This window comes from Sphaeramia orbicularis, chromosome 11 (assembly GCF_902148855.1).
Source record: "Sphaeramia orbicularis chromosome 11, fSphaOr1.1, whole genome shotgun sequence".
NCBI lineage: Eukaryota > Metazoa > Chordata > Actinopteri > Kurtiformes > Apogonidae > Sphaeramia > Sphaeramia orbicularis.
This window is the reverse complement of record NC_043967.1, coordinates 5884106-5911256: the sequence shown is the minus strand read 5'-3', so window position 1 is coordinate 5911256 and position 27151 is coordinate 5884106. Positions and strand designations below refer to the sequence as shown.

Below are 27151 nucleotides of genomic sequence, written 5' to 3'. Positions count from 1 at the left end.
TTATAATCAGGTTACTGTTATCGGATAAAGCCGATCAGATGATCCTGTTTACATGATCAATAATAATCTGATAACTGCAGATATCGGCTAATGATTGCAGTATTGGTGTGGATGTAAACGGGCTCTTTGACGACTTAATTGTTAGAATAATTTATCTGCTAATTAGTGAATAGTGTCATGTGATGTTTCCACTGATTCCATGAAACACAAACCCATCTATAATGTCCTGTGTGTTTGTGCCTGTAGTCCAATGGACATCTGTATTTGTGAAGAGTTCTACATGCTCCTGATACTGCTGCTGAACTCTCCTTTCCCTCTCTGTCTCTGTCTATTAGGGAGTGTTTGTCCATTGAGTCGCTCTTGCCTTTGCCGTGACTGACTTCAACAGTCCAGGTACAGTTGAGAGATGAAGGGTAGCTGTCTGGATAACCCGGACTAAGGATGGTTCCCCAGGGACCTCTAACATCACCACCACATAGAGCTGGAGGGGGAGAGAGGGGGAGAGAGAGGGGGGGGGGAGACAGAGAGACAGAGAGAGACAGAGAGAGAGAGAGAGAGAGATGTGCAGTGACAGGGGATGGAGGAACATAAAAGGTTAGCATCAGATTGTTGATAGGTAAAACAGATAATATTTCCCAGTGGACCTTTTAATGCCTCTTATATACATACACACACACACACACACACACACACACACACACTGAGGGTGGACAAAGAGAGTGAGTGATTCATGACAGGTGCAGGTTGGACTGGGTCACAGTCATGTCTTCATATGGATATGTTCACTATGTTCAGATGCATCTGTTACAGACAGTTTGAAAAGCACTAATCTGACCTGGACCACTTTCATATGTGGTCCTAAATCTCATACAGATCTGATATTTTCCAATGTGACTTCAGTCTGAACATCCAGATCGCATTTATCCGACCTTTATGTCATTGAAATGCGACAAACGTCCCAGTTGTTCGTCCCAGGAGGAGGAGCAGAGGAAAAACATATTTCCTTCCGTAAACACAGTGTGCGTCTCTGTAGTCACGTATTCCATCAGGACATCTTTAGTGCATATGTGGGTCACTTCAGGGTCACATTCAGTTCAGACTCAAAACTGATAGAAGTTGCATTTAATGTGGAATATGAACCAACACACAAAAAAATCAGGTATCACCCAAAAATCCGAATAGTGCATTAAACCTGCTGTGAACAGAGCCTTAGACAAAGGTAACGTCCTAACTCTTCTGGTGTCAGAAAATATGTTGAGAGACAATGTTTTTGATGAAATGTGCAAAATTTAAAGATAATTTTACCGATAAAGGATTAAAGGATGTCATTGTTTGTGGTAAGGATAGTAAAGTGGTGTTTGTTGCTGCTGACAATGTCTCTGCAGCTTCATTGTGAACAGACATGAAGTGGTTTTTCCATTTTTTAATACATTTTGACATTTTCTGAAAAACCTCAGGGATTTGGTTCACTGAGCGGTTCTTCACTAAACTAAATGGTTCTTCACCCTCTTTACCAGAGACTGCAACATTACTTACAAAATTATGTTTGAAAGTGACAAACATAACTACCCCCCCATCTGACCCCAGTGCAGATTTTGTCCACAGTGGGGTCCCATGGGGGTTGAACTGTCTGAGGCTTCACAGGTGCAGGCATACAGCCATAGGAACGTCACCCAAACCCCAGTTCACTAAACACACACATGTATGTTCTGCAGAGGTGGGGTGTCACAAAGCATATAATGAGAGGCATTATTTGGTATTTTTCTGTTAGTAAAGTGATTAAAATTTAAAAATGCCTTTTGTTCTGCACAATACCATCTTAGTATCACGTCACTGAATTATGCACACGTTGCTGCAAGGTGAGAAGAAAGAAGTAAAAAAAACTATCATGATAATCCTGACAGTGTCTACAATTCTGTGTAGAATAGATCCTAACAATGAAACTGTACAGAGAACATGATAGAAGCAGAACTAAACAGAACTACACCTGAACTCCAAAGTCTGGTTTATTGTAATGACCTTAAGATTCATAAACGATGTGTCCTCATGTCTGCATTACTGATCATGATGTGATCCATCACATTTAGTACCTCTTTGCAAAATTAGATTAATAGGTTTCACAGATTAAAGAAAGAAAAATCTAATGAAACTGAACTAAAGAATCAAATATATGCACTACATCAAGTGCAAGCCAAGAAAAGTGATGTAAAAAAAAAAAAAAAAAAAAAAAAAAGAAAGAGGATAAAAATTCAGTTTACAGGCATTAGAGAAATTAAAGGTATTGGCAAAAGTCTGACAAACGTCCGTCTGAACATATGAGGTCATTTATGAGGAAGTGCGGACGTTGAAGACCACAAACCCTGAGCTCCAAGGAAAACTGTAAGACCAGGGTTCAAGACTAAAGCCGACCATCTGCACATTAATGCTGCAATTAAACCCTTTCATGCATGAATTATGAAAAAAAAAAAAAAATCTATTTTTTTTAATTGATTTTATTTCTCAAAATTATTGAATGTTTAAAATACATGTTTTGTTTTTTTTTGTTTGTTTGTTTTTATTAATATGGTTTTATTAAGAATATATTTTCCCTCCTCAGACCCTTAAAAGGACAAGTTTGGGCTTTTTTTAATTAAATAATTGCTGATATTGGAAACATCATGATGCAACAGTTTTTCAGATGCATTTTTTTTTTTTAAACGGAATGTCCTTTACAGTGGACAGTTTTTTGTTTGTTTTTTGTCTAAATCTGTGAACCTCTTTTCCAATCGTGGACAGTAAACCCATGTCTGGGTCTGAGGAGGTTCACTTTAGCAGATCCCAGGTCAGTCCACATTCTCCAACTCAAATGATCCTTTAGTTCATTGTATGTTTGAGGGTCTATACAGACTGAACCCACGTGGTTTGGACTATATTACCTTTAGAACCCTTTGTAACATAAGTTCAACTATGGGTCCACATGTGGACGTCAGGCATGAAAGGGTTAAAGTAGAATTTCAACCTCACGTGAATGCCTCAGGGTCTTCACACAGTTTAATAATATAATAGCATCCTATTTTGAATCAGTAAGAGACCTGTGCATGTAAAGAGATGGTCAGAGTTAAAAAAAAAAAGAAAAAAGAAAAGGCCATCAGCAAATAAATAAATAAAATACATGCATACATACATACATACATACATACATAAATACATAAATACATAAATACCCCTGCTGCCCATACTTTGCTTATACAAACACATGCATGTGTTTTAAGCAGTGGTGGAATGTAATAAAGTATTTGTACTTTGTTACTGCATTTAAGTACATTTTTTATGCATCTGTACTTAAAGTAAAAATAATCATGCATATTTTCAGTTTTACTTGTTTGCAGCAGTTATCTGTATTTTCTACTTCACTACATTTCTACAGTTTATGCCATTACTCGTTACATTTCATGAACACAATTTCAGCTGTGTTAAAGGTCAAATCAAACCAAATTCAACAGACATAATATAAACTGAACTTTTGGTCGATAGTGTCATTCTGTTTGTTGTGCGTTTGGTGCAGGTACAGTTGGCAAAAATCGGTTTAAAAGTCCAGACTGCACCAGCGTAATCTGGGTTCTGGAAAGAAGTGGAAGTAACGGTGACGGAAAACAGACAGTAACAGGATTAGAACTTCAAGATTTCAGAGGTTTGTGCATATTCAGTGTTTTTTGAGTGTGTAATTAATGTGTAGTTCAGTGTGTAGTTGGTTTTGTTTTGTGTGTCTGTAAAATGCTGCCCTTTTACTGCTCTGAAGAGAACACAATGTTTGGAACAGTTCAAGGAAATACAGGATTTACACAATTTAGTGGGAACTTAATGGGAAATACCTGGTAGATAAAGTTGTTGCTGTTGTTGTTGTTGTTGTTATTAAATAACTGGTCATCCACAGAATTATAAGTTAAAGTACACACAGTACTACAGAGAGTACACGCAATAAGTACACCAGCCTTTCAAATACACATGTACTGTACAGTTGGTGGTAATTCTAACAGCAGTGACATGGGCAGAGGTCAGAGTTCAGTAGATCTACATTCAAGCCAGACACTGACACAACCCACTAAGGAAGTACTTTTACATTAAAGAAATACTTTAAAGTACATTGAAAAGGAAGTACTTAGTCCTTTTACTGTAAACAGATACACATACCCTTGTAAATATACCTATAACTATAGCAGATGTGTAGACCTGTGCCTCAGTACCAAAGGCACCTGCTGTGGTACAAGTGTTGTAGGCAAAAACTACAAATACAAACAAACAGTACACATACACACCACAAAATCCTCAGCCATAAACATCTGTGCACAGTTGAACGTCCTGTTCCATCCAGAGGTATTTGAACTCATTAACCTTGGTATAAGGTTGACACAACTGTGAACTCCTCCTCGTTGTCATTTACTAAATCAGTCCTTTGAACAAACACCTTAAAGGTTCCCATATCTTTCCAAACACATCCTGCTTTCCTTTTCGTATACGTGTGTCACTCTCTCTATTTGTACTTTTCCTCCAGTACTAAGCTTCAGTCCTTCCTCCACCTGTTGACTGGTGCTCGCTCCATTTGGTTCATCTTACAGTTGGATGACTTGCCTGTAATTTCCTCTTACAATAAACCCATGAATGCCATAACAGTACCTCAGAAGTGCAACGTTAGCAGAACAGCTGCTGTGATTAGAGACAAGGTCAAAGCAGGAAGTTCTGCTCAAGTTCCTTTAAGCACAACATTAGACTGGGTGGAGGTGACCTGACAACCACTGACCACTGGACTACTGACCACAGCGAAAACCTCCGAAAAGTCAGACACTGAAACCACAACACTGGGTCTGGATCGACCCACCACACCAGGGCTGTCAAACCCATGTGAGTTCAAGTTCCAAATTCAGCCCAATCTGACCTCCAGTGGGCCGGACCAGTACAAGAACAATACAAAACCTATAAATAAAGACAACTTTTCATCTTTGTTTTAGTTCAATAAAAAACATTAAATTATGAAAATATTTACATTTACAAACTATCCAAACAAAAAAGATGTGAATAACCTGAAAAAAAATAAATTTTGTAAGAAAAATAAGTGCAATTTTAACAATATTATGCCTCAACTTATCATTTGCGTAGCTTTTGATTCCATTGTATTGCACAATGCAAGTACAATAAATTATTCTATTCTGTTCTGTTCTATCATTTCTACATGTGCATTTACACACAATGTTACACAAAAATGTGGTAACAGACAAACTAAAATAAGAACAATTTCTACAATATTACATCATAGCTTATTTTTAACCCAACGTACAGATCCCAGTGGATCTACAAATGCACCAAACATTTAATAATAGACAGAATATTGGTACAGTTACAGAGAATGTTCATTTTTGTTCAGGTTATTCACATTTTATTGTTATAGGATAGTTAGTAAATGTAAATATTTTCCTAGTGTCGTGTAATTTTTAGGGCTGTCAAAATTAACTCTGTTGAATGTGATTGTAAATGTGAACTCCATGAACCCATCTACAGCAGAATGACTGTGAATGTCTCCCCCAACACATTTGGGTCAGTTTGTCCCAGCAGAGTTAGTGTTAACACATATGAACAAATGGTCAGTTGATCTAGTAGTGACAGGCAGCAGAAACAACCCATAAAGATGGAAGAGCAGAGAGAGCAACCTTGTGATTAATTTAGATTAAACATTTTAATTGTTTGACAGTGCTAATTATTTTTTTCACATTAAATCAAGAAGAAAATGTGTATTAGTCAATTATTTATAGATGATGTTCTTATTTTCCTGGATCCCCTCGGTCTGAATGTGGAACTGGAACTAATACCAGTGGGACATCCTTGATTGTTAAGACCTTCAGTGTCATTTTTGCACTTCATTCCATTTCATTCCACGGGCTGGATTGGACCCTTTGGCAGGCTGGTTTTGGCCCACGGGCTGCATGTTTGACATCCCTGCACTAAACACTGCAGCTTTTACAACCTCAGCATCCACCGAAAACAAGGACGAGGACTGAGAATACTTTCAAACACCAACTCATAGAAGTGAGAGCACACACACACACACAGACACACAAACACACACGCACACACACACAGTATCCACAGTCAGATACATGGACTCATGCACAAACGTTGAATTATTAATCGTTCTCTGGCAGGAAGCTGTGAGTGTTGAATGCTGAGCTCAGATAGAAGTGTGAAACCCTGGACTACATCTGTGTCTCTGCTCTTTCTTTCATTACTTTGCTCTTTTTCTCTGCTGCTGGCTCAGGGTTATAAGTGATTTCACATGGGCAGTACGTTGAATGAATTTTGAGAATCAGGTTATTTTTCTTAATGTAAATAGTGAAAAAAGGCTCTATTGTCAAATCCAGGGTAGTTCCATCTGTGCAGATCATCCTTGATCCACATTCAACCTGCATGTTTATTATAATGTTATTTGTGTCTCCAGTCACTGCCTACCAGTGCTGCTTTATTTTACAGAAAAGTTCTTTAATTTTTAACAAATAACGTATAGTGACACCAGTGCTTTTTTACAGATTCTGACATAAATTGATAATAAACATCTACAGTGTTTTAGTGAAGAAACATATGTCAGAATGGAGTTCATGTAGACAAAATTTTTTAAAAAAATAATCTGATTCAAAATAATTTAGTTTGTGAAAATATCTTCCAGTACTAATTTAAGAAATGTCTCTGTTGTTGGTTTCCGGTTTCACAGATATCAGTTTTTACCTCAACTTATTAAAGAAACTGGGCTGAGACATATGGGCAATACTGCATCTATAAACACACACACACACACACCATATACAGGGTGGGGAAGCAAAATTTACAATGAACATTTAGTTGTTTTTTCTCAGCAGGCACTATGTCAATCGTTTTGAAGCCAAACATATATTGATGTCATAATCATACCTAACACTATTATCCATACCTTTTCAGAAACTTTTGCCCATATGAGTAATCAGGAAAGCAAACGTCAAAGAGAGTGTGATTTGCTGAATGCACTCGTCACACCAAAGGGGATTTCAAAAATAGTTGGAGTGTCCATAAAAACTGTTTATAATGTAAAGAAGAGAATGACTATGAGCAAAACTATTACGAGAAAGTCTGGAAGATACTATTAAAGAAGAATGGGAGAAGTTGTCACCCGAATATTTGAGGAACACTTGCGCAAGTTTCAGGAAGCGTGTGAAGGCAGTTATTGAGAAAGAAGGAGGACACATAGAATAAAAACAATTTCTATTATGTAAATTTTCTTGTGGCAAATAAATTCTCATAACTTTCAATAAACTAACTGGTCATACACTGTCTTTCAATCCCTGCCTCAAAATATTGTAAATTTTGCTTCCCCACCCTGTATTACTTTGAAGACTGTATATTCTGCTTAGAATAAGTATTTTTTCATTCTATAATCCTAATAATACTTTCTTATTTTAATAAAACTTGATAAGTGTAATTTTCTTCCTGCACAGGCAGATAATTGTACTAAAATATGAAATTTGAACATAATAATGAGTGTAATTTTCTTATTTTTGTGCAGGCCTGTCTTGCAGTGTACGTATGGTTTAAACACAGCCTAATGGCACACAGTCCAAGAAGTCCAGACAGCTGTTTGATGTTTATATGCTCAAAATGCCTCCTCGGAGGGAAACCACTTCCAGTCCCAGAGACGGTGAAATTGAAATGTGGTTAATGAGCGAATGAACCAACAAGCTGAACCAAGCGAAACGCCACCAAACTGATGGAGCACCAGCAAATCTATCTGCCCTCCCTCATCTCCTGCTCCACCAGGAGGGAAGGACTGAGACAGATAGAGATCCCCTCTACCACCCCAGCCTCCCCCTACCCCCAGCCTCCTTCTCCCCACTGCTTGATTTGAGAGCAGAAAGAGGAGGTGACAGCCGACACAGGCTGTCGTCAACCTTCCCTCAAACCCTCCTGTGTTCACAGTTCCCACGGAACGGCGGAGACGACACACACACACACACACACACACACACACACACACACACACTGTATCTGTTGTACACAGTCCTTATTTGTAGTATACAGTTGGCTTTTGTATATCTCAGTAGATTTTGTAGTACTTTAGTAGTATATGTATATTTAATATTTGATCCTTTACTTTTTGCACATGCCCACTGTTTCAGTGTTTGTGATATTTACAGACATTTTGCGATAAGTGATTTTTAAGCTAAATGGATTTTCATTGTTCCTGTGACAGTGACAATAAACATCTTATTCTATTCAATGCACACACACACATACACATACCCTGTGTACAGATCCCTAATCTTCTCGTCCAATCACCTTCTCTCAGCTACAGCAGCATTTTCTGCAAATTGCCTATGTGTGTGTGTGTGTGTGTGTGTGTGTGTGTGTATTTATATGATTCAACTGGTGTTTTTATTCCAGAACATGTTCTAAGTGAATCATCCTCCTGTAATGAGATGGTCCACTGCTGAGTTTTTTTTTCCAACATGAACTTCACACATCTTCTTTTCTATTACATTATTATTTATTTTTGTGTAAAATGTGTTTTGGATTAATTTTACTTCAGTGCTCTTTCAGACGTCCACGTTTGTCCTTTATACTGGAATAGCTGGAACAGTGCTGTGTGCATCACTAAGCCACTCTAAGGCTGATTACACTCTATTCAACCATTATTTACTGAAGTGCTTTCTGATTGTTGTAAATGTTTTAAATCAAATTGCCAAGATCTGCAATATTCTTGCTATTTTCAGATTGAATAAAATCTTTGTGTCATTACTATCATACTCAGACATGATTCTCTGTGAGAGTAAACTGTTTGTCTCCACAAATAATTAGTGTAAAAGCTAAAAAGTAGACTGTTCTCTCTGAAACACTCATTAGGAATGACATGCCTATTCATTAATGGAAGGATATTTAAACATTCTTAATAGAGATGTGGTTTCATATCTTGTATGGACACTTGGACAGAATATGTGTGACCCAGGACACACATTCAGGTGTGGAAAACTAAATTTTTTTTATAGAAGTATCATTCATCCTTCTACACAAATGCCATGTTCCTGCAGTACTCACCATCACATGTAGGTAAAGGATGGCTCCACCAGTGGTTCTTCTCACACACCAGAGGTTCTTCATGGCTCAGTCTGTACCCAGAGTCACAACCAAATGACACCGTAGATCCTATGGAGAAGTCCTGTCCATATCGAATCCCATTGACAGGTATACCAGGGTCCAGGCATGAGTAGCTGTCCACCGTCACACCTGAAATAGTCACACAAAGACAGATGACTACAAATAGGCCGTTTCTCAACAGGTGTTCTTGTCTGTTCTTCCATTCTCGTGAAATGTCATCAGACCAAGACCGTACTCGCCGATTTCACAAGACCGTACTCTGGGGCCATACTCTGGGAGGTACATGTGTTTTCATCTCCAGGTGAGTTATCAGTGCTTGCTTTGTTTATAAGGATGATCCATAAAGCTTCTCCAATATTGTCAAGTACGATACAATTCTGTGAGTGTTGTTAGGAAAACACCTGCATATGGTAAAGTACTGAAATGGTTCATTTCAGTCAATGACACTAATGCTGTTCTTTAATTAGTATAGAGGGTATGCACATGATGCCCACTGAGTGGCAGAAAGAGGGAGATGAGTGGCATTGTTGGCTTAAATACCATCTAAACTTAAGAATAATATTTAATAAAAATGGGGAAGAGCTGTTGTGTGATTGACTATATGAACAGGTTTGAAAAGCAGTTAGAGATATTGTTGTACAGGCACTGAAAGCCAAAGAAAAGAGAAGCAGATGGATCACTGCAGTTCACAGAAACAACTGGAATCCAGACAACAAATTCTGGATCTGTGGTTCCCATTTGGTGTCAGGTAACATTTGTTTATGCTGGATTTTTGGGTAAAATCATACCTTAAATTACGTAATGTTTTGGCTAACGTTACTTCTTAGTAAAGCTCTTAATGGTACCATCTTCTATTTAGTTATATTTTTCATAACTGAATCATTTCTGTCTTCATTTGTGTGATTTTGAACCTTGTCACTACATCATTTATAAACTAAGTTAAACTGAGGCTGACCCAGTTTTACAGATAAGGGGGTACTGAAGCACAAAGCAGTAGTATCTGTGTTGTATAAAGTATTTGATATTAACTTAAATATACACAGTACCAGTAGATCATGCATATATTCACTCTGGTCCGTTCACTGTCAACTCTAAATGGACTTTGGATCAGCTGGTTCTGGGCCCTAGTTTTGGACCCTGGCTGTCAGTGATGATGAAACCATGTATATTTGTTTGTTTCAGGTAAAAAGAGCGACGATCCCCTACACCGGTGTTTCTCAACAAGGGTAGTACTGCCCCTCAGGGGGCATTGGGACACCATCAGGGGGCATTTGGAACAAGAATGCTGAGAAGGGGTGCTGAGACTGAAATGGGGGTCATTAGTCTGTGTAAGTATGAAGCAGCATGTTATGTCAATGGTGAATTTGTCATCTAAATAACTCATTTAGATGGAGTGGAGGCTGGCTTATTTTTCTGATGCAGTTAGGATTCCTGGAGCTCAGTAGTTCCACTACATCCACTGAAGACTCAGATGAAACATGTGGGTCCTCAAGTAATCATTTAAAAAAGGCCAATTAAATAAGAGGCAACACTGACTAAAGGAAGGACAAAACCACTGTCAGTCCAAGGCATAAAACACACAGATCAACAATACTGGAAGGAAAGGAGACATCTGAGGACATCAGGAAGATGGTGGTGGAAGCCCATCAGTCTGAGGAAAGTACAAGACCACCTCCAACAGAGTCCAACTCCATTCGTCCACTGGAAGACCAAACATTTACAAATGGAGGGTCCTGAACATCACAGCAACTCTGCCCAGAAGTAGATGTCCATCAAAACTTTCACCAAAGAAGCACCAGAAAAATACTAAATGAGGTAAAGGCCAATCCACCCATCACCTCCAGAGAGTTAGAGACGTCTGTAGCATCTGGGATAAATGTACATGTGTCTACAGTCAGGCCAAAAATGGACACACATGGCATTCATGGGACACTTGGTAGAATGAAACCTCTGTCCTCAAGAAAGAACGAAGTTGGCTGTTTTAACTTTGTCAGAGAACACTTGGACAAACCAGAGGCTGTCTGGAGGTCCATTCTCTGGACAGATGAGTCCAACATTCACTTATTTGGCCACAATCACAGGTTTCAAGTTTGGAGAAAAGTAAATACTGCGTATCAAGAATAGTTTCTCCTCCCAACAGTTAAGCATGGTGGTGGTCTGACGCAGTGGTGTAGTGGTCCCTGGAGAAGTGGGTATACTCTCAATTTTTGCCCTTTTTTTCCCCCAAGTAGTCCAGAAAAACGCCGTTTTAGAAACAGTAACATGTCAGAGTACTCTATTTACTTTATCCAAAAATCCATCAGTAGTATTTGCTCACTATTATAAAGTTATCATGACTTGATCAGGGGCAGTTTGTAGGTTGTACTGGACACACAAACAGCTGCAAGAATGGAAATGGATTCAACATGAGGCAAACATAGGATAATGTTAGCCTTTCATAACGTTAGCATAAATAACATTAGCCTTTCATAACCAGCGTTTCCGCTGGTAAGGTTTTGCCACGGCAAAATCCATGCCACCACACCAAACATTTCATACAAAAAAAAAAAATCATCACCGTGGCATAAGACTCATTATACATATGTATAATACAACATAGTCCAGGACAAATGTTCTGCCCCCTCAAATGAAAGCTTGGGACCAGAACGAACGCACGCGCGCACCCCCCACCTCCACTGCACACTGCCACACCAACAGATCAGTTCCACACGAAACACTGATAACATTAGCCTGTCATATCGTTAGCCTTTCATAACATTAGCCTGTCATACCGTTAGCCTTTCATAACATTAGCCTACTCACACAGTTGAACTACTGGCGACACCATGTCTTCTCTAAATGTGCAGTCATTTGTCCGGTAGTTTAAAACAGTGACTCATTCTGAAACCACCTTTAAACTTACCTCACAATTATGTATTCCATCAAGGTAAATTCTCTCCATATGTGTCACTCATTTCAAAGACGTTTATTCTGCCTTCCTCTCACATTACCAATAATCGCACATCTTTCAACAAGATGTACAGCAACCTCGCAATCAACTGGGGTCGCACTGACACCTGAGGAGGTGTCCTGTCAATTTCCAGAGGTGGACAGCACTAAGCAGCGCCCTGGCTATGGCACTAAATTAGCAATACTTTCCTCGGCATGACCCGCCCTACTCTGCCTCTGATTGGCTCATCAGTCCTCATGCCTAAAGTTAACCAATCTAGTCAGTGAAGGTACAAAGTACTAGCCAATTAGAGGCAGAGTAGGGCGGGTCATGGCTTCACCATTCAAGTGGACAACATGCGCAATGGACACTATGCACAGTTCCACTATTACCTGAAACCCAGGTGGGTCCTTTATTTCCTGTCTTTCATTATTGGACACACTGATTAATCCAGGTGTGCCTAATTAATCAGTAGTAACAACAAGGAGTAGCAAGCACACCTGGATTAATCAGTGTGTCCAATAATGAAAGACAGGAAATAAAGGACCCACCTGAAGCTCAGGAAATAGTGGGGCTGTGCATAGAGTCTATTTGGCTTAGATACTACTGAATGGAGCACATCAGGGGGATTTAGAAGAGGGTATACGACTGAAAAATAAGTAGGTAAACTCTGTATATCACCGTATACCCTGGACTACACCACTGGTCTGACTCCACTTTATCATGGGATCCTGAAGTTCCCTGGTTTATCAACAAAGTCTCCAACAGAATCTCCTGCCATTGGTTGGGGTGTTGAAGCTGGGAAAGGAGGTGATTCTTCAACAAGGCAATAACCCAAAGATTCCAGCAAAACTATGAAGGAAGTGCTTCAGAGAAACAAGACTCACTAGGTGTGTTTCCATGACCCTCAGAAATGTGCAAAATGTAAATTGCGCAATAGTAAACTGGTAATGGAAACATTGAAATGTCACAAAAACGGTAAAGATCGCAAAAGAAGTGTTCCCGCTCTCATGAGGTGGTTTTGGAGTCATTTGGATATATTAGTATAGTGTACCAGTGTACTGTAAACTCATTGAGGTGATTTGTCCCTGTTCATGTGGTCCCGGTGGTTTGCTCTGTTAATGTGGTCCCGGTGGTTTTGTCCTGTTCATGTGGTCCCGGTGGATTTGTCCTGTTCATGTGGTCCCGGTAGTTTTGTCCTGTTCATGTGGCCCCGGTGGTTTTGCCCCTGTGGTTTTGTTCTGTTCATGTGATCCCGGTGGTTTTGTTCTGTTCTTGTGGTCCCAGTGGTTTTGTCCTGTTCATGTGGTCCCGGTGGATTTGTCCTGTTCATGTGGCCCCGGTGGTTTTGCCCCTGTGGTTTTGTTCTGTTCATGTGATCCCGGTGGTTTTGTTCTGTTCATGTGGTCCCAGTGGTTTTGTCCTGTTCATGTGGTCCCGGTGGATTTGTCCTGTTCATGTGGCCCCGGTGGTTTTGTCCCTGTGGTTTTGTCCTGTTCATGTGGTCCCGGTGGTTTTGTTCTGTTCATGTGGTCCTAGTGCAGGGATTAAAGCAAAAATTTTTCATCTGACTGAAAATTTTCTTCTGGTCAAAATCATTGGCCACTATTAAAAATGATGCAATACAATACTACTATAGTGTACAAGTTTATATAGTCAAATTTGGCAATACTGTAAAACACACTGAATGGGAGAGTGTACAGGTGTAGAAGATTAGTAACATGGATAGAAAAAATGTCATGAGTGGTATTGGTGGGGGGTCCTCCCCCAGAAAACTTTTAAAGCTTCAGGTCAGTTTTGGTGCTCTCTGGTTAATTTTAAAAGGGTATGAAAACCTTTGAAGCAAGTGAAAATTATAACTAGAAGAAAACCTTACTGCAAAAAATGAGTGAAAAACTTTTTATTTAACAATTTAGGAACTCCTAAAACATAACTCCAACAGCACATGAATTTTGGGGAAAATGTCTGTGTAAATGTAACCCTAACCAACTAATCTTTTATTTTTTCTGCTTTTTGGCACTGAAACCAAAAGTTTCAAGCTCAGTCATTCCGGATGTACGCTTCTGTTTTTTTCCAGAGACACATGGCACATTAGTAGAACTTTCACTTTAGCAGTAGAGGTGGAGGTTGTTGCAGGGACAGTGGAGCTTGGAGCAGAGGAGGTGGAGGCTCTGCCTGGAGCAGAGGCCATACCCACCTCCATCTATTTTTCACGCATCTCTCAATAGTTACCACTTCAGCACTTTCCCCTACAAACGTGTCCATGATGTTGCATATGCTAGCCAAAATAATCTATACATTGTCAAACCTGCGTCCACAACCCCCTCCCGCCAATATCATGTTGTCTTTTGATTGGAAGAAATTACGTCAACTGAAACAGAAATTATATTCCGTTACAGATACTCTCTGAGGGTATTTAAAATACAGTGGCTTTGCAAATACCAAGGGTGTTACTCATTCATTCAATGTTATCTTCGTACTGTACCACACAGATAGAAATAAGAAGCTAAACGGGTCAAAATAAAGCACTTATGCAGTCGGGCGCGTAACCGCATAAGGCCGCGGCGCGCACAGCCGCACGCACGGGAAGGGCACATACACACAAACACAAACACACACTAGTCATATACCGGCAAGAGGAGATAAGCTATGAACCCAAACATGAAGGTCCATGTAGATCAGTTCTGTCTTCTTCCCTTTTCGCTGTGGTTCTTTCATAATGAAAGCTACTTGTTACCACTAAACTAAAGTTAGCGTCTGGAGGCTGAACTTCGGTAAAGCTGAACTTGTCCATGTGTTTCTGAGGCACAGAATGAGCAGCGTTTCCTTCCAAACATAAATAGTTATCAACCTCTCCTCCCGACATAAAAATAAAGAAGTCATCTTATTATCATCACTGTTAAACCTATCAGCCCCCTGTGCCTGTGTTAAACACCTGCAGACCCAGGACAGCAGACCCAGGACAGGATCGCGGTGCCGACTGGACTCCGCGAAACACGTGGGGAAGTTACTTCAATATGACTTTTTTCCCCCTCAATTTTTCCATTTGACGGAAATCCGTCGTGGTGATGGAGAACTTTAATCCCTGTCCTAGTGGTTTGCTCTGTTCATGTGGTCCCGGTGGTTTTGTCCTGTTCATGTGGTCCCGGTAGTTTTGTCCCTGTTCATGTGGTCCCGGTAGTTTTGTCCTGTTCATGTGGTCCCGGTGGTTTTTGTCCCTGTTCATGTGGTCCCGGTGGTTTTGTCCCTATTCATGTGATCCCGGTGGTTTTGTTCTATTCATGTGGTCCCGGTGGTTTTGTTCTGTTTATGTGGTCCCGGTGGTTTAGTCCTGTTCATGTGGTCCCGGTGGTTCTGGTCAGTCCAATGGTCTTCCCTATGACCCTGTACTCAAAACAGGTGGTTCTAGTTTGTTCTGTCCAACAGACACTGGCTTTAGTGGAGGAACTGCTTCTCCAGGGCAGGACAAGTCTGGGGACACCAGAGGTTCAAGAACATCACACAGTTCAGCACACGGTACCCGGGTCACTGGGAAATTCTGGATCCACAACTGGTTGTTGAATTCCTGCTGTCCAATTGTGTCCCATAAATCCATAGTGCGTGTCCATAAATGTGGACTTTTCCTTGGGCCAATTCTGCATTCCCTTCTTCTGTAGTTGAAGACAGTCAGTGCAATAGCAGTAGATGAACCCACACTACAGTGGCAACACCGTGGAGGTTTGGATGCAACTGAGTGAAACATCCACCTTAAATCAGAACCAGAACACAGCTAGACAGGATTGGACCACAATGAACACATGAGGACAGACGGGACTGGACTAGAATCACACAGCAGAACAAAACACTGTTCAATGGAAACACCTACAAGGAGAAACTGGACTGGGTCCAAACTAAAAACTCCCATGGAAACCCAGCTAGAGTCTGGATTGACCCAAAGTCCAGGCCTCATTTCCACTGAAATCCTGTGGACAGATCTGAAGCAGGCGGTAGATGCCAGACGTCCTTCCGACTTCATTCAATTGTCTGAGCTCTGTCTGAGAAGTGGCAAAAATCCCCAAAAGCAAATGTGAAACTCTGGTTGGTGGTTGAAGTAATGGTTGCAAAAGGACATGTGACAAGCTACTAATAAAAAAAAAAAGGTTCACATACTTTTACACACAGCAGTTTTCAGTTTTTTTTGTTTTTTTTTTTAAGAAATTCCTTTTATTGAATAAATAATGAAAACATATCAGTTTTTTTTCTGTGGGTCCTTTATTTGAAAGGTCCTCTTTACAAATTAGAATTTTTTATTATTTCATTTCAAGACCATTTTAATTTTAGCTAAGCCTGTCTGGAGGGTTCAGTCTTTCACTCTACATATACTATTTTGCATTCTGTATCTACACTCATTTACTTACTTTCATATAATATTTTGAAGCCCGCGTTTGATCGGCTGTTGTCCGTGGTAAACAGCAGATACAGGAAGTTGCTGCTGCTGAACAGGAACTGTGGCACCTGAGTGCCGTTGAAAGAGCCGACCAGGGGAGACAAGAGGTTGGGCCCATCGTGGATCTCCAAGAAGTCGTAACCCAGCTCTGTCTGGAACCTGGGACACAACAAGATGTCAGAGTTTGTGATTTTCTTACATTTTATTCATGCATTTTGGTGCATGTCCAAGTGGTATTCATCATTCCTTCCTTCAGTAAAACATGCTATATGTAGCCTCCTCTGTAAAAAAAAAAAAAAAAAAAAGGACCTCAAATGCTGAACGGAAAATGTACTCAGTCCTACAATTAAATCTTCTGAAAATATTTTTTTTATGTTGAGCTAATAATGTTAAATGCATTGTACAAAGATGTGAAAGCTGAACTCTTCGGAGCCCCTTTGGTGATGTGAGGAAAAAAATATTAATGCATGGCCACGAGTTACTAATGTCCCCTGCTAAAACCACATGCCTTAGTACACCTAATGTTTGAAGTATATCACAATAGTTCATACCAAGGTGAAAATAAAATTAAACCAAATTAAGGTGGTAAGAGCATCAAATCGCTGTGCTGCACTAGTACAGCAATCTTGTAGGTAAACTGTCTTGTGGTCACACATTAGTTGTAACTCCAGTTAGTAATGTGTGGCCTCACCAAAGGGTTCTGTAGAACTCCATATTAAAACCAATGAAATAAATAAATAAAGGATTGTCTACTGTTTTGTCTTTATCTCCAGTTTTCCAGCTCACAAAATACAGAATATCAGCCCAGATACATCACCCCGCCCTCCTGATCTAAATACTGCTCTGTATATGTATAATACAGCCCATAGGATTGAACAGATCAGAATTAGAATCAGTTACATAAAGTTTAAACCTGTAAATATTTTCCTACCAAAAATAACTGATAGTGATTCTTATGAATTTGCACTTGTGGCTGTTCTGAGCTTTATGACATCACAATCAAAGTCCTGCTCCACCCACCTGTCAAATGTGATTTTGATGGACCGTCCTGGTTCTGACTCAATAACCCACTCGCAGCTGAGGGAGTCTTTATAGTAACCAGGCCATCCAGGAGACAAAATCACTCCACTAGGGGCAGAATAATGACCTCCACATGGAGCTGGAGAAGAAAGACAGAAAGAGATAGAGAGGAAGGCATGAGGGGAGATCCAGAGGAAATAAAGGACAGACATGACAGACCAGTACCAGAAGAACCTGCCTCTGGGTCGGACAACATGTTCAAGTCTCAGGTGAAACTGGTAAAAATCACAGTATTTTTTTCCCATGACAGAGAGTGCTGCACAACTCCCATGGAACATCTTATTTCCAATTCTGATCTGGGGTCACTTCCACATGTCAGATACAGATCTGAAATGTTTGGAATGAACAGTGAGATCAGAATTTATGCAACTACACTGAAAGAAGTCAGTCCAGTTCTGTAAAGTACATCCCATGAGTTCAGCCGAAACCCTTAAAGACCCAAACGTCCACCTTTAACCCATAAAGACCCAAACGTCCACCTTTAACCCTTAAAGACCCAAATGCCCACCTTTAACCCTTAAAGACCTAAACATCCACCTTTAAATATGTACCCTAGAAATAGGCAACATACAAATGAATCCAACAGGTCCAAGAACATCAAATATAAGAGTAAAATGCTGACTAATTAAACTGGACGAGGACTGCTAATATATATATTTAATGAATTATCTAGGTGTGTGCCAAAAAAATCGATTCATGTAAAAATTGCAATTCTCATTTACTACGATTCAGAATTGATCTAAAATGTCCTAAAATCGACTTTAAAAAATAAAACAAATCCGCTGGCAGCCTGTATTAGTGCAATTAGCGGATAAGGTTAGCGCGACTAGCGGCTAGCGTGATTAACAGTTAAAGTTAACGATTAGCGTGACTAGCAGCTAGTGCTATTAGCGGTTAGGGTTAGCGTGATAAGAGGCTAGCACAATTAGCGGTTAGGTTCGCGATTAGCGCAATTAGCGGTTAGATTTAGGTTTAGGGTTAGCTATTAGCGGCTAGCGCGATTAGTGGTTAGGTTTAGGGTTAGCGATTAGCGGCTACCGCATTGACACACTATCAAATGGCGTTAAATTACACACAAAATGATGAAAATGCGTATGTATAACATACCAAATGTAATAAACGGTCGTCACATCCAACAGTATTTCATGAGCTCAGCCTGTCAGCTGCATCACCCAGAGTTTAAGGACACAGTGACACAGTCAGACACGAGAGGAAAACCAACACACACTGCTGTTCCTCACCAAACTCCTGAACTCCTGCCTAGCATGGATAAATGTTTAAAACTGAATAAATGTGAAAAAGACATTTGAATGTCTGCATTTGTCATTCTGTCTTCCAAAGCAGACTGGAGTAGATCATGAGGATCCTTCACCTATAGACTGAAGCAGAAATCAGTATGAATCTAATCATTTTGAATCAAAAATCGTTTTGAAGTGAAAATCGATTTTGAATTGAATTATAGCCCCAAAAATTGGAATTGAATCGCTGGATAGTAAAAGATTCCCACCCCTAGACTTAACGGTCTAAAAAGTAAGGTTTTTACTTTAAGTGGAACATTTTCACTGTGTGCTATTAGTGCACATCGTAAGAGTATCTGAACTGATTATTCTACATGAATGTGTTTTTACTGATGAGGGAAACTGGAGGACCTGGAGGGAACCCAAAGATATTTAACCCTGAATATAAGTTGTCCAGGGGTCTTTCAAATCTGGTCCTATTTAGAGTCTAGAGTTTAGGCTCCATTCACAGCAGGTCTTAATGCACAATTAGGATGTTTTTGTGTGTTGGTTCATATTCCACATTAAATGCGACTTCTGTCAGTTTTGAGTCTGAACTGAATGTGACCCTGAAGTGACCCACATGCACTAAAGAGGTCCTGATGGAATACATGACCATGCAGACACACACTGTGTCTACAGAAGTTACAGTCCTGGGACGTTTGCCACATTTCAGTGACGCAAAGGTCGAATAAATGCGACCTGGACGTTCAGACTGAAGTCACATTGGAAAATATCAGATCCGTATCAGATTTAGGACCACATTTGAAAGTGGTCTGGGGTCAGATTTAGGATCACATATGAAAGTGGTCTGGGGTCAGATTTAGGACCTCATTTGAAAGTGGTCTGGGTCAGATTTAGGACCACACATGAAAGTGGTCTGGGTCAGATTAATGCTGTTCAAACTGTCTGTAACAGATCAGATACAGGTCACACTTACCTACAGTCTGAACGTAGACTAACACACTAGTCAGTTTGTTTGGGTCTTTACCTCCTGACTGTTGTAATATATAAGTGACTTGGTTTTCCATCCACATACTTTAAAGATCCACATTAACTCGAATGGATCCAGGGCCACAAAATGACCAGGAACATAATTAGATTGTGCCGTTGTTTACATCATCAGCAGTACCTGTGTTAAAAATAGCTTGAATTAAATGTGGCTGGTATTGAAGTTATAACTAAAGTGGGAAAAAAAAAATCTAAAACCAGTAGCTCAAAACCTGCCTGTTAGCAGGATGTTAACAGGTAACACACCTTTTTAATTAACTTTCTGGACATTTTTTTTCTTAAATACTTAAAATGCTTGTGTATGGGAGACACGGTGGTGCAATGGTCAGCACTGTCGCCTCACAGCAAGAAGGTCCTGGATTTGAGTCCAACACTGTGTGGAGTTTGCATGTTCTCCCTATGTGTGGGTTCTCTCCAGCCCTCTGATGAACTGGTGACATGTCCAGGGTGAACCCCGTCTTTGCCCAAAGGTAGCTGGGACAGGCTCTGCCCCCACCATCCTCTCAAGGATAAAGAGGTTCAGAAGATGGATGGACTAATGGATGGAGTAATTAGCCTGCTATTGGTAGCTAACAGGCAAAATATATACACGATAACTTGCTAATATCAGTTGAGAGTTTTACCTAATATCCTGTTCAATTTTCTACCTAATGTCTGAAACTTTTATGTAATCTTTCAAGTAAAGGCTAGCTCGTTACCTAATCTATATTATAAAAGCCTAGTGGCCTCTGTGTGTGTGTGTGTGTGTGTGTGTGTGTGTGTGTGTGTGTGTGTGTGTGTGTGTGTGTGTGTGTCTTGGGATTAACACTAACTCTGTACACAACTGACTGCTGCAGTTTGTCATACTTCTGTATTTTTGGTCAGTGAACTTAAGTTGATAGGACCAATATTTTGGGAGATATTATTAACTTTTAATACAACATCCTTACAATCACGTTGCTATACCCAGAACGCTTTGGCGGTGACTACTAGACAAATGTGGTACAGCATGTACAAGTACACAACGGCATAAAAATGGCCACATCTAGAACCTGTGGATCCACACAGGTCAACGCACTAGTATTTATATATTGTTTGAACACAATCTCTTTACCCTGGTTTAGAAACATGCTAATCTAGCTAATGTTTAACCATGTCAAACAGTTGCACATAACTCACCATTGCTGGCTACGACTTGAACACCCTGTGGTAACAGGATAATTGAATGTGGGTGGAAAGTAGAAGTTGACTTTAATTTAAGCAATAGTTAAGTTTGAATTTGTTTTAGCATTATTCCAAGATCCATAGTTTGTTGCAGCATGTCAGAAGTGTTACAGTATGATCTGCCGCTCAGTCGTAACTGAGGAGGAGTTTTCCAGAAGCAAAGTGAAGTGAATGCAGAGCATCAGTATTTCAAAGGTGATATAATTAGTGCTTTTCTGTGCTGTGTTGACAAACGCAAAGTAAAAATTGTACAAAAAAACAGCTACAGTGAAGTAACCAGTGGCAGCTGGTGACGCAGTATCCAAGTCAGTTTACAGATGCACTATAACCACATATCACCACTAGGGCACACAAATGCACATGCAACACTATTTAAAATATTAATTTAAATTCAAATAAAAATACACAGTATGTGTTTTCAGTCATGTATTTTTTTATTTATATGTAAGTTATCCATCTATCCTTCAAACATGTACATTTTTCTGAGTCTATAATTAAAGTCAGACATGTTCCTAATAAGAGTCTATAACTCGGCTCTCCTATCTCTTGTATTAGACGGGGTCTACTGCACATGTGCCATTTATAACCACAGTCTATGGAGTTCTCGGGCAGTGCCCCAAACAGGAAACACGTGACTCGACTGTTCATTAAATGACCGAAACATGTTTAAATTCCGCCTGAATGCAGATTCTACCCAGTACTCAGAGCCTGTATCATGTACAGCTCCTTTATTTAAATATGAATGTTTTTGTATGATTCCAATCATCTTCTTCTTCATGTCAGACAGGTGGGGCGGTGCTCTTGTGCCCTCTATTGACAAGCCGCCACTGGAAGTAACATACTGCAATATGTAGTCTCTTTTGACTGAAGTGGTCAGTTTCCTGTGACCTCTGCAATACAGCAACAACATAATTTATCCAGCCTTTCTTTCTAAGACACTCTTTTATATCGGTGGATAATGTCACTTTTAGGTTAAAGGTAACCTCCATATTTCTCCTCACATGTAAAGCTTCCAAGACATATCTTTATAGCGTCAAATAATCACAGTATCTGGAGGGTAGTAGCTGCAGCAGCAGTTTAATAATAGTTATTTCCCTCACCACCTCCAGATCTCCTTCTCAGAGTCAGGCTGACAGGAGATAATTTCCACCTCTTGAGTCTTTAAGCTGCAGCAATAACGACATATTGGATGACATATAGATCCCAAGTTAATAGTTTAATCAGCAATCTAGTCAATATTTACCTTCACATTTGGGGATGGGCCCACTCCACATGACTTTTCCTCTTTCAAGCTGACAGGAGATGGTCTCGCTTCCTTGAGTTTTTATAAATCCATCCTCACACACCACAGAGATGGAGCTGCCGAGCTGGAAACTGTCTCCAAAACGGCGAGCATTGATGGGAATGCCCGGATCTGGACACTCATTATGGCCAAACGCTGGAGTAAAAAGACAGAGGAGACACATAACATGAGGAGGAGGACATTGAACACATATACCAGAAATGCTCTTAGAATCTGTGAGACCTGTACTCTACAGGTACTTATGGATATATTCATTAGTCTTTCAGATTAGTGGTAGGCCTGGGGAATGTTCTAGAGCAGGGCTAGCTCAGGGCCCACATTCCCCCTAACATGACCTGAAACGGGCCGGACCAGTACAATAAGAACAATAATAAATAGTAATAGTCAAATTACATTATGATAATGTTCACATCTACAACCTTTCCTTAAAAATCTGAATAACATGAACAACTTGAAATGTCTTAAGAAAAGGGCAATTTTTCCAATATTCTGCCTCAGTTTATTATTTACACGTGCATTACAACTTACATCACAATTACAAATTCACAAAACATTTACTAACAGACAGAATGTTATTAAAATTACACATACTTTCTTAAGACACTTCATCTTGTTCATATTTGTTCAGGTTATTGACAAGGTTTGTAAAAGGATAATTTGTTAATGTAAATATTTTTGTTTAATTTTACTTTTTTACACTAAAGCAAAGAAAAAAAAATTGCACTTGTCATTATTTATAGGTTATTCTGATAATATTTTGTTGGTTCTGATCCATTTTAGATCATATTGGTCTGTATGTGGAACCTGAATTAAAATGATTTTGACATCCTTTATAGTTCATATCTTAAGTGTAATTTTTGCCTTTCACACATTCATCCCAGGGGCCGGTTTGGACCCTTTGGGGGCTGGTTTTGGCCCCCGGGCCACATGTTTGACACCTGTGTTCTAGACTGTGTCCTGTAACGTGTACGTCATGTGTCTGTGCTCGGTGTTTCTCTACTCTTTCTCATCGTGTCAGTTTATTTCTCATATTGTACTTCCTCTCTTGCTGCCACATACCTGCTCTGGTTTCTTCTAAGTAACTCAACATCTTGTAAAAATATTATGTGGCTGTAAAATGTATCTTTCCAACATCAATAATTGTCAGCTACGATATCTGATAAAATAGGGCAATGAAAGCTGTACAGTGAAGTCACTGATATGCAATAAAGAAACATGCTGCAATAACACTTTTACCACTTTGAGAAAATATGTCTTGTTTGCTGTCAAACCAAGAGACAAATGCAAAGATCAATATTAATTTCCTTCTGTCTTTGTTGACATGTTTCGCCAAAATTAGCTCAAAGATCGCACACAATGTCAAAACCATTGTTTGCATCAAAAGTAACCAAACAAACCTTCCAAAAAAGCCCAAATTATCTACTTAATTGTACATTTTGCATCCTGCTCTTTGGGGTGATAGTTCTCGATACATCTAAGCCTCGAATGAGTTTTGATCAGGTGTAAATGTTTGCACAGCTGTCAACTTTACGATGAACAGAGCGTTTGAAATGTGAACACTCCTACCACCGTATCTTCCCAGTTTGTGTTCTGACACAGGTTAAAGACAGCAGATTACTCTTTAAAGGCAGTTTTGGAAGTGGTTTTGTTTCACTTTTGACGGAACTAGGCTAACAGTTTCCGCTCACGTCTTGACTGCTAAGCGAGGCTAAACCCATCTTGGACCTGTCAGTACTGGACGCGCTCAGATGAAAATGATATCAGTCTATTCATGTGACTGGGCCAGACAACAAACAAGCAAAAAGTTATGAAAAAGTAGTCCTCTAATACTTTTGTTGCCATATTTGACTCTTTCATCTGCAACCTACACCTCTATTCTTAGCTGCTGGAATGACCACATGATCTTTCTTAGATCTGTCAGTGTTTGTCTTTTGTCTTCTTCAGAACAACTTTCAGTTTTGTTGAGCTCAGTCAGATCTAACTTTATATGGGTTTGAAAGATGTAACAGTAACAGTTAAACATCTAAGGAGATGAGGATGATGTTTGAGGATAATATAAGACCAGTTTTGAACCGTCAGAAAACTGTTTAGCTCTAAACCTCCCGTTTACTGAACACCAAAGTTCAGCTTTACACCCTACCATCCTTAGCAGGACTATATTTAATGTATCTGATTGAAACAAAAAATAAAAAGGATTCAAACATGAACAAATCTTTCTCATTAACTCATAAAGACCCAGAGCTACTTTTGTGGCGGTTCACAAATTATTTTTTCTCTCTAACTTTTCGTAAGCAATTTCTCACCATTTAATATAATATTATCCTCTGCATTTTCCATTTTTCAGTATAAATCAGGTATTTTCTATATTTAATTCACTGATCATGTTCATTAAAGCTCAGATTATAGTTGATGGTTATTATATCAGAAACAGATCAAACTGAATAAACAGTGTCTTTTTCAGTCCAATCTGTCATTAACTGAACATAAACCCAGTGTGTCCATCCACATCACATCTATTGTGGGTCACTGGTAATCCCAATTCTACCAAATTAGGATTAGGTATGAAATCAACCAATAGTTTTGCTGTTTAAGTATTAACAAACAAACAAACTGAACCAAAAACAATTGCTTCCCCCCCCCTTTTTTTGGGGGGGGGGGGGTCTATATTGTAAAAGCCCAGTGTCCTCTGTGTGTGTGTGTGTGTGTGTGTGTGTGTGTGTGTGTGTATCTGTCTGTTTTATAACTAATAAACTGGATGGATCCAGTCTTTGTCTTTTCCAGTACTTCTGTATTTTATTTTGGGTCATGAGTCAGACAGGTGAAAACAGCTGATTGATACGACTAATACTTTTGAGTAATTAGTTGTCTTAAAAATTACATTGGGTTTACAGGCGGCCCGTGGAAGAGTCCATTCACAACTGCAAATGAGGGGTGGGGGGGGCTGGATCTGGATCAACAGAACCACCAGGACATGATGGGAGAACTGGGTCCGGTCTATTAGTCTGGTTCTTACTGTGGCCCAGTTCCACTCCGCCAGTCCCCGGTCCCCCCACCCCCCACCCCCCACCCCCGGCTCTGCGCAGACTCCAATCAGACGGACCAGACTTCAGTGGATCTCAACACAGAACAGCAGTGGGTCCCAATAAACCGTCATGTTCAGCCCTGTGTCAGAGTCTGTGGTCCACGTCCATGTCCACACTAAACTAAATGAGTCCATTCGTCCTAATCTATGTTACACCAGTAGGATTAGCTCAGGTCCACTTTTGATCACCTCTACTGCTTCTAGAATCTGTGGATTCCCACGGGTCAACATGCTAGTAAAATATGTAACAAGATAAAAATGATGTAAAACCTAAAATAATGTGAAATACATGATGAAAATACCACAAACAGACTTTCAGCAGTCGTGTTTTGACACAGATATGTCAGTCAGTGGCTTCTGTTCATTTTTAATGCCATGTCTGTGGTCGGTGTAACTGTTGTGTTACGTGTTAGATTCAATGTTACTCTCTGTGACTGAAGCTACAACGTTCCTGCAAAGTGTATTCATTCACTGCCCACATTTTAGTCAAGCGTAATTTATCCACAGTATCAACATAATCACAGAGTAAAGTAAATAAAAATAAAAATAGTGCCGTACTGCTGTATGTGATGTTAAATCCCCTTCCTGACATGGAGTGATCCGCCTGAAACTCTAGCCTCAGTGTGTTGGTGTTGGACGTCAGATGGGAAGGACTCTCAGCTCCAGAGAACCTCCCAATGACCACTGCATCACCAGTCTCGCCATCTTTCACCGTCAGGGCATCGTAAGGCGCCTCCAGGTCAAAGTCATTGAACGCCAAGTGGATTCTGGACCCTGGATCAGACTGGATGAGCCACACACAGTTCATGTTGTTCCCGTAGCCTTCTGGGTAATCTGGGGACAGGACAGTCCCTGAGGGAGCTGTGAAGTTGGACATGCAGGGGACTATGGGAGACACAGAGGAATGGAAAAGAGACACACATCAGAGAAAACGAAGAAATGCATGGACCGGAGGAAAGGACAGGACAGATTCAGATACCACTGGTCTACAGGTCAGATGGTTCCACAATAAAAGGAGTGACACTGGACCAGATGTGAGTCTCTGATCCAGACTAAACCAGTCCTAAATACTGGCTGGTTGTAGTTTCACAGATACAGTCCAAAGGCTCCAAATGTGAAAGTGCTGAATTAATGATAGAATGGGTTTAAGTCCAAAGGAATAGTAGTGCCAGATCTACTTCAAACGCTGTCTGCACATGACAATACATGGACTGTACAGGTTCTATCAGTGGAACATTTAGACATCTATTGGATAAATAGACACAAACCAACATATATGTGGAAGAACACACCATCATATACCTGGAAAACAGCAGCAAACCAGCACTGTGGTCATTAGTTTAACAAGTAATCTGATTAAAATATTTAACATTTAACACATTTAATCTGAGGCAGATCATTTATTAAAAACTGTAGAGCAGCGTTAACAGTTAAATATTCATCTTCACATTGTCATCATCATCATCATCATCACCATTATCCACATCACACTGGAGCAAATGCCATATTATATACCACAATCATTTGCACCTGCATCCCTTATAAAACAAGAAAAGCACTCAGAGAGTGCAGACCTCCACCAAGACAGATCTGCCTCTCTCCCTCCTCAGGAAATGTTGATACGGGCACAAGGAAGAAATGATTAAATTTTGGTGGTGATCGGTGCCAGTATCAACATTTCCTGAAAATTTCG

The 27151-nt window shown here is 39.9% G+C and overlaps 1 protein-coding gene across 1 annotated transcript in view; it reads right to left on the bottom strand.

The window, feature by feature from the left end:
- LOC115428800 (CUB and sushi domain-containing protein 3-like) overlaps positions 1-27151 on the bottom strand; it is a 965368-nt gene that overhangs the window by 244135 nt on the left and 694082 nt on the right. Inside the window, exons 14-19 of the mRNA XM_030148025.1 lie at positions 26017-26343; positions 22317-22511; positions 17523-17661; positions 16474-16661; positions 9088-9276; positions 365-481 (exon numbers count right to left, since the gene is read on the bottom strand). Coding sequence (XP_030003885.1) covers positions 365-481; positions 9088-9276; positions 16474-16661; positions 17523-17661; positions 22317-22511; positions 26017-26343 — 1155 coding nt within the window. The remainder of the gene's footprint in view (positions 1-364; positions 482-9087; positions 9277-16473; positions 16662-17522; positions 17662-22316; positions 22512-26016; positions 26344-27151) is intronic.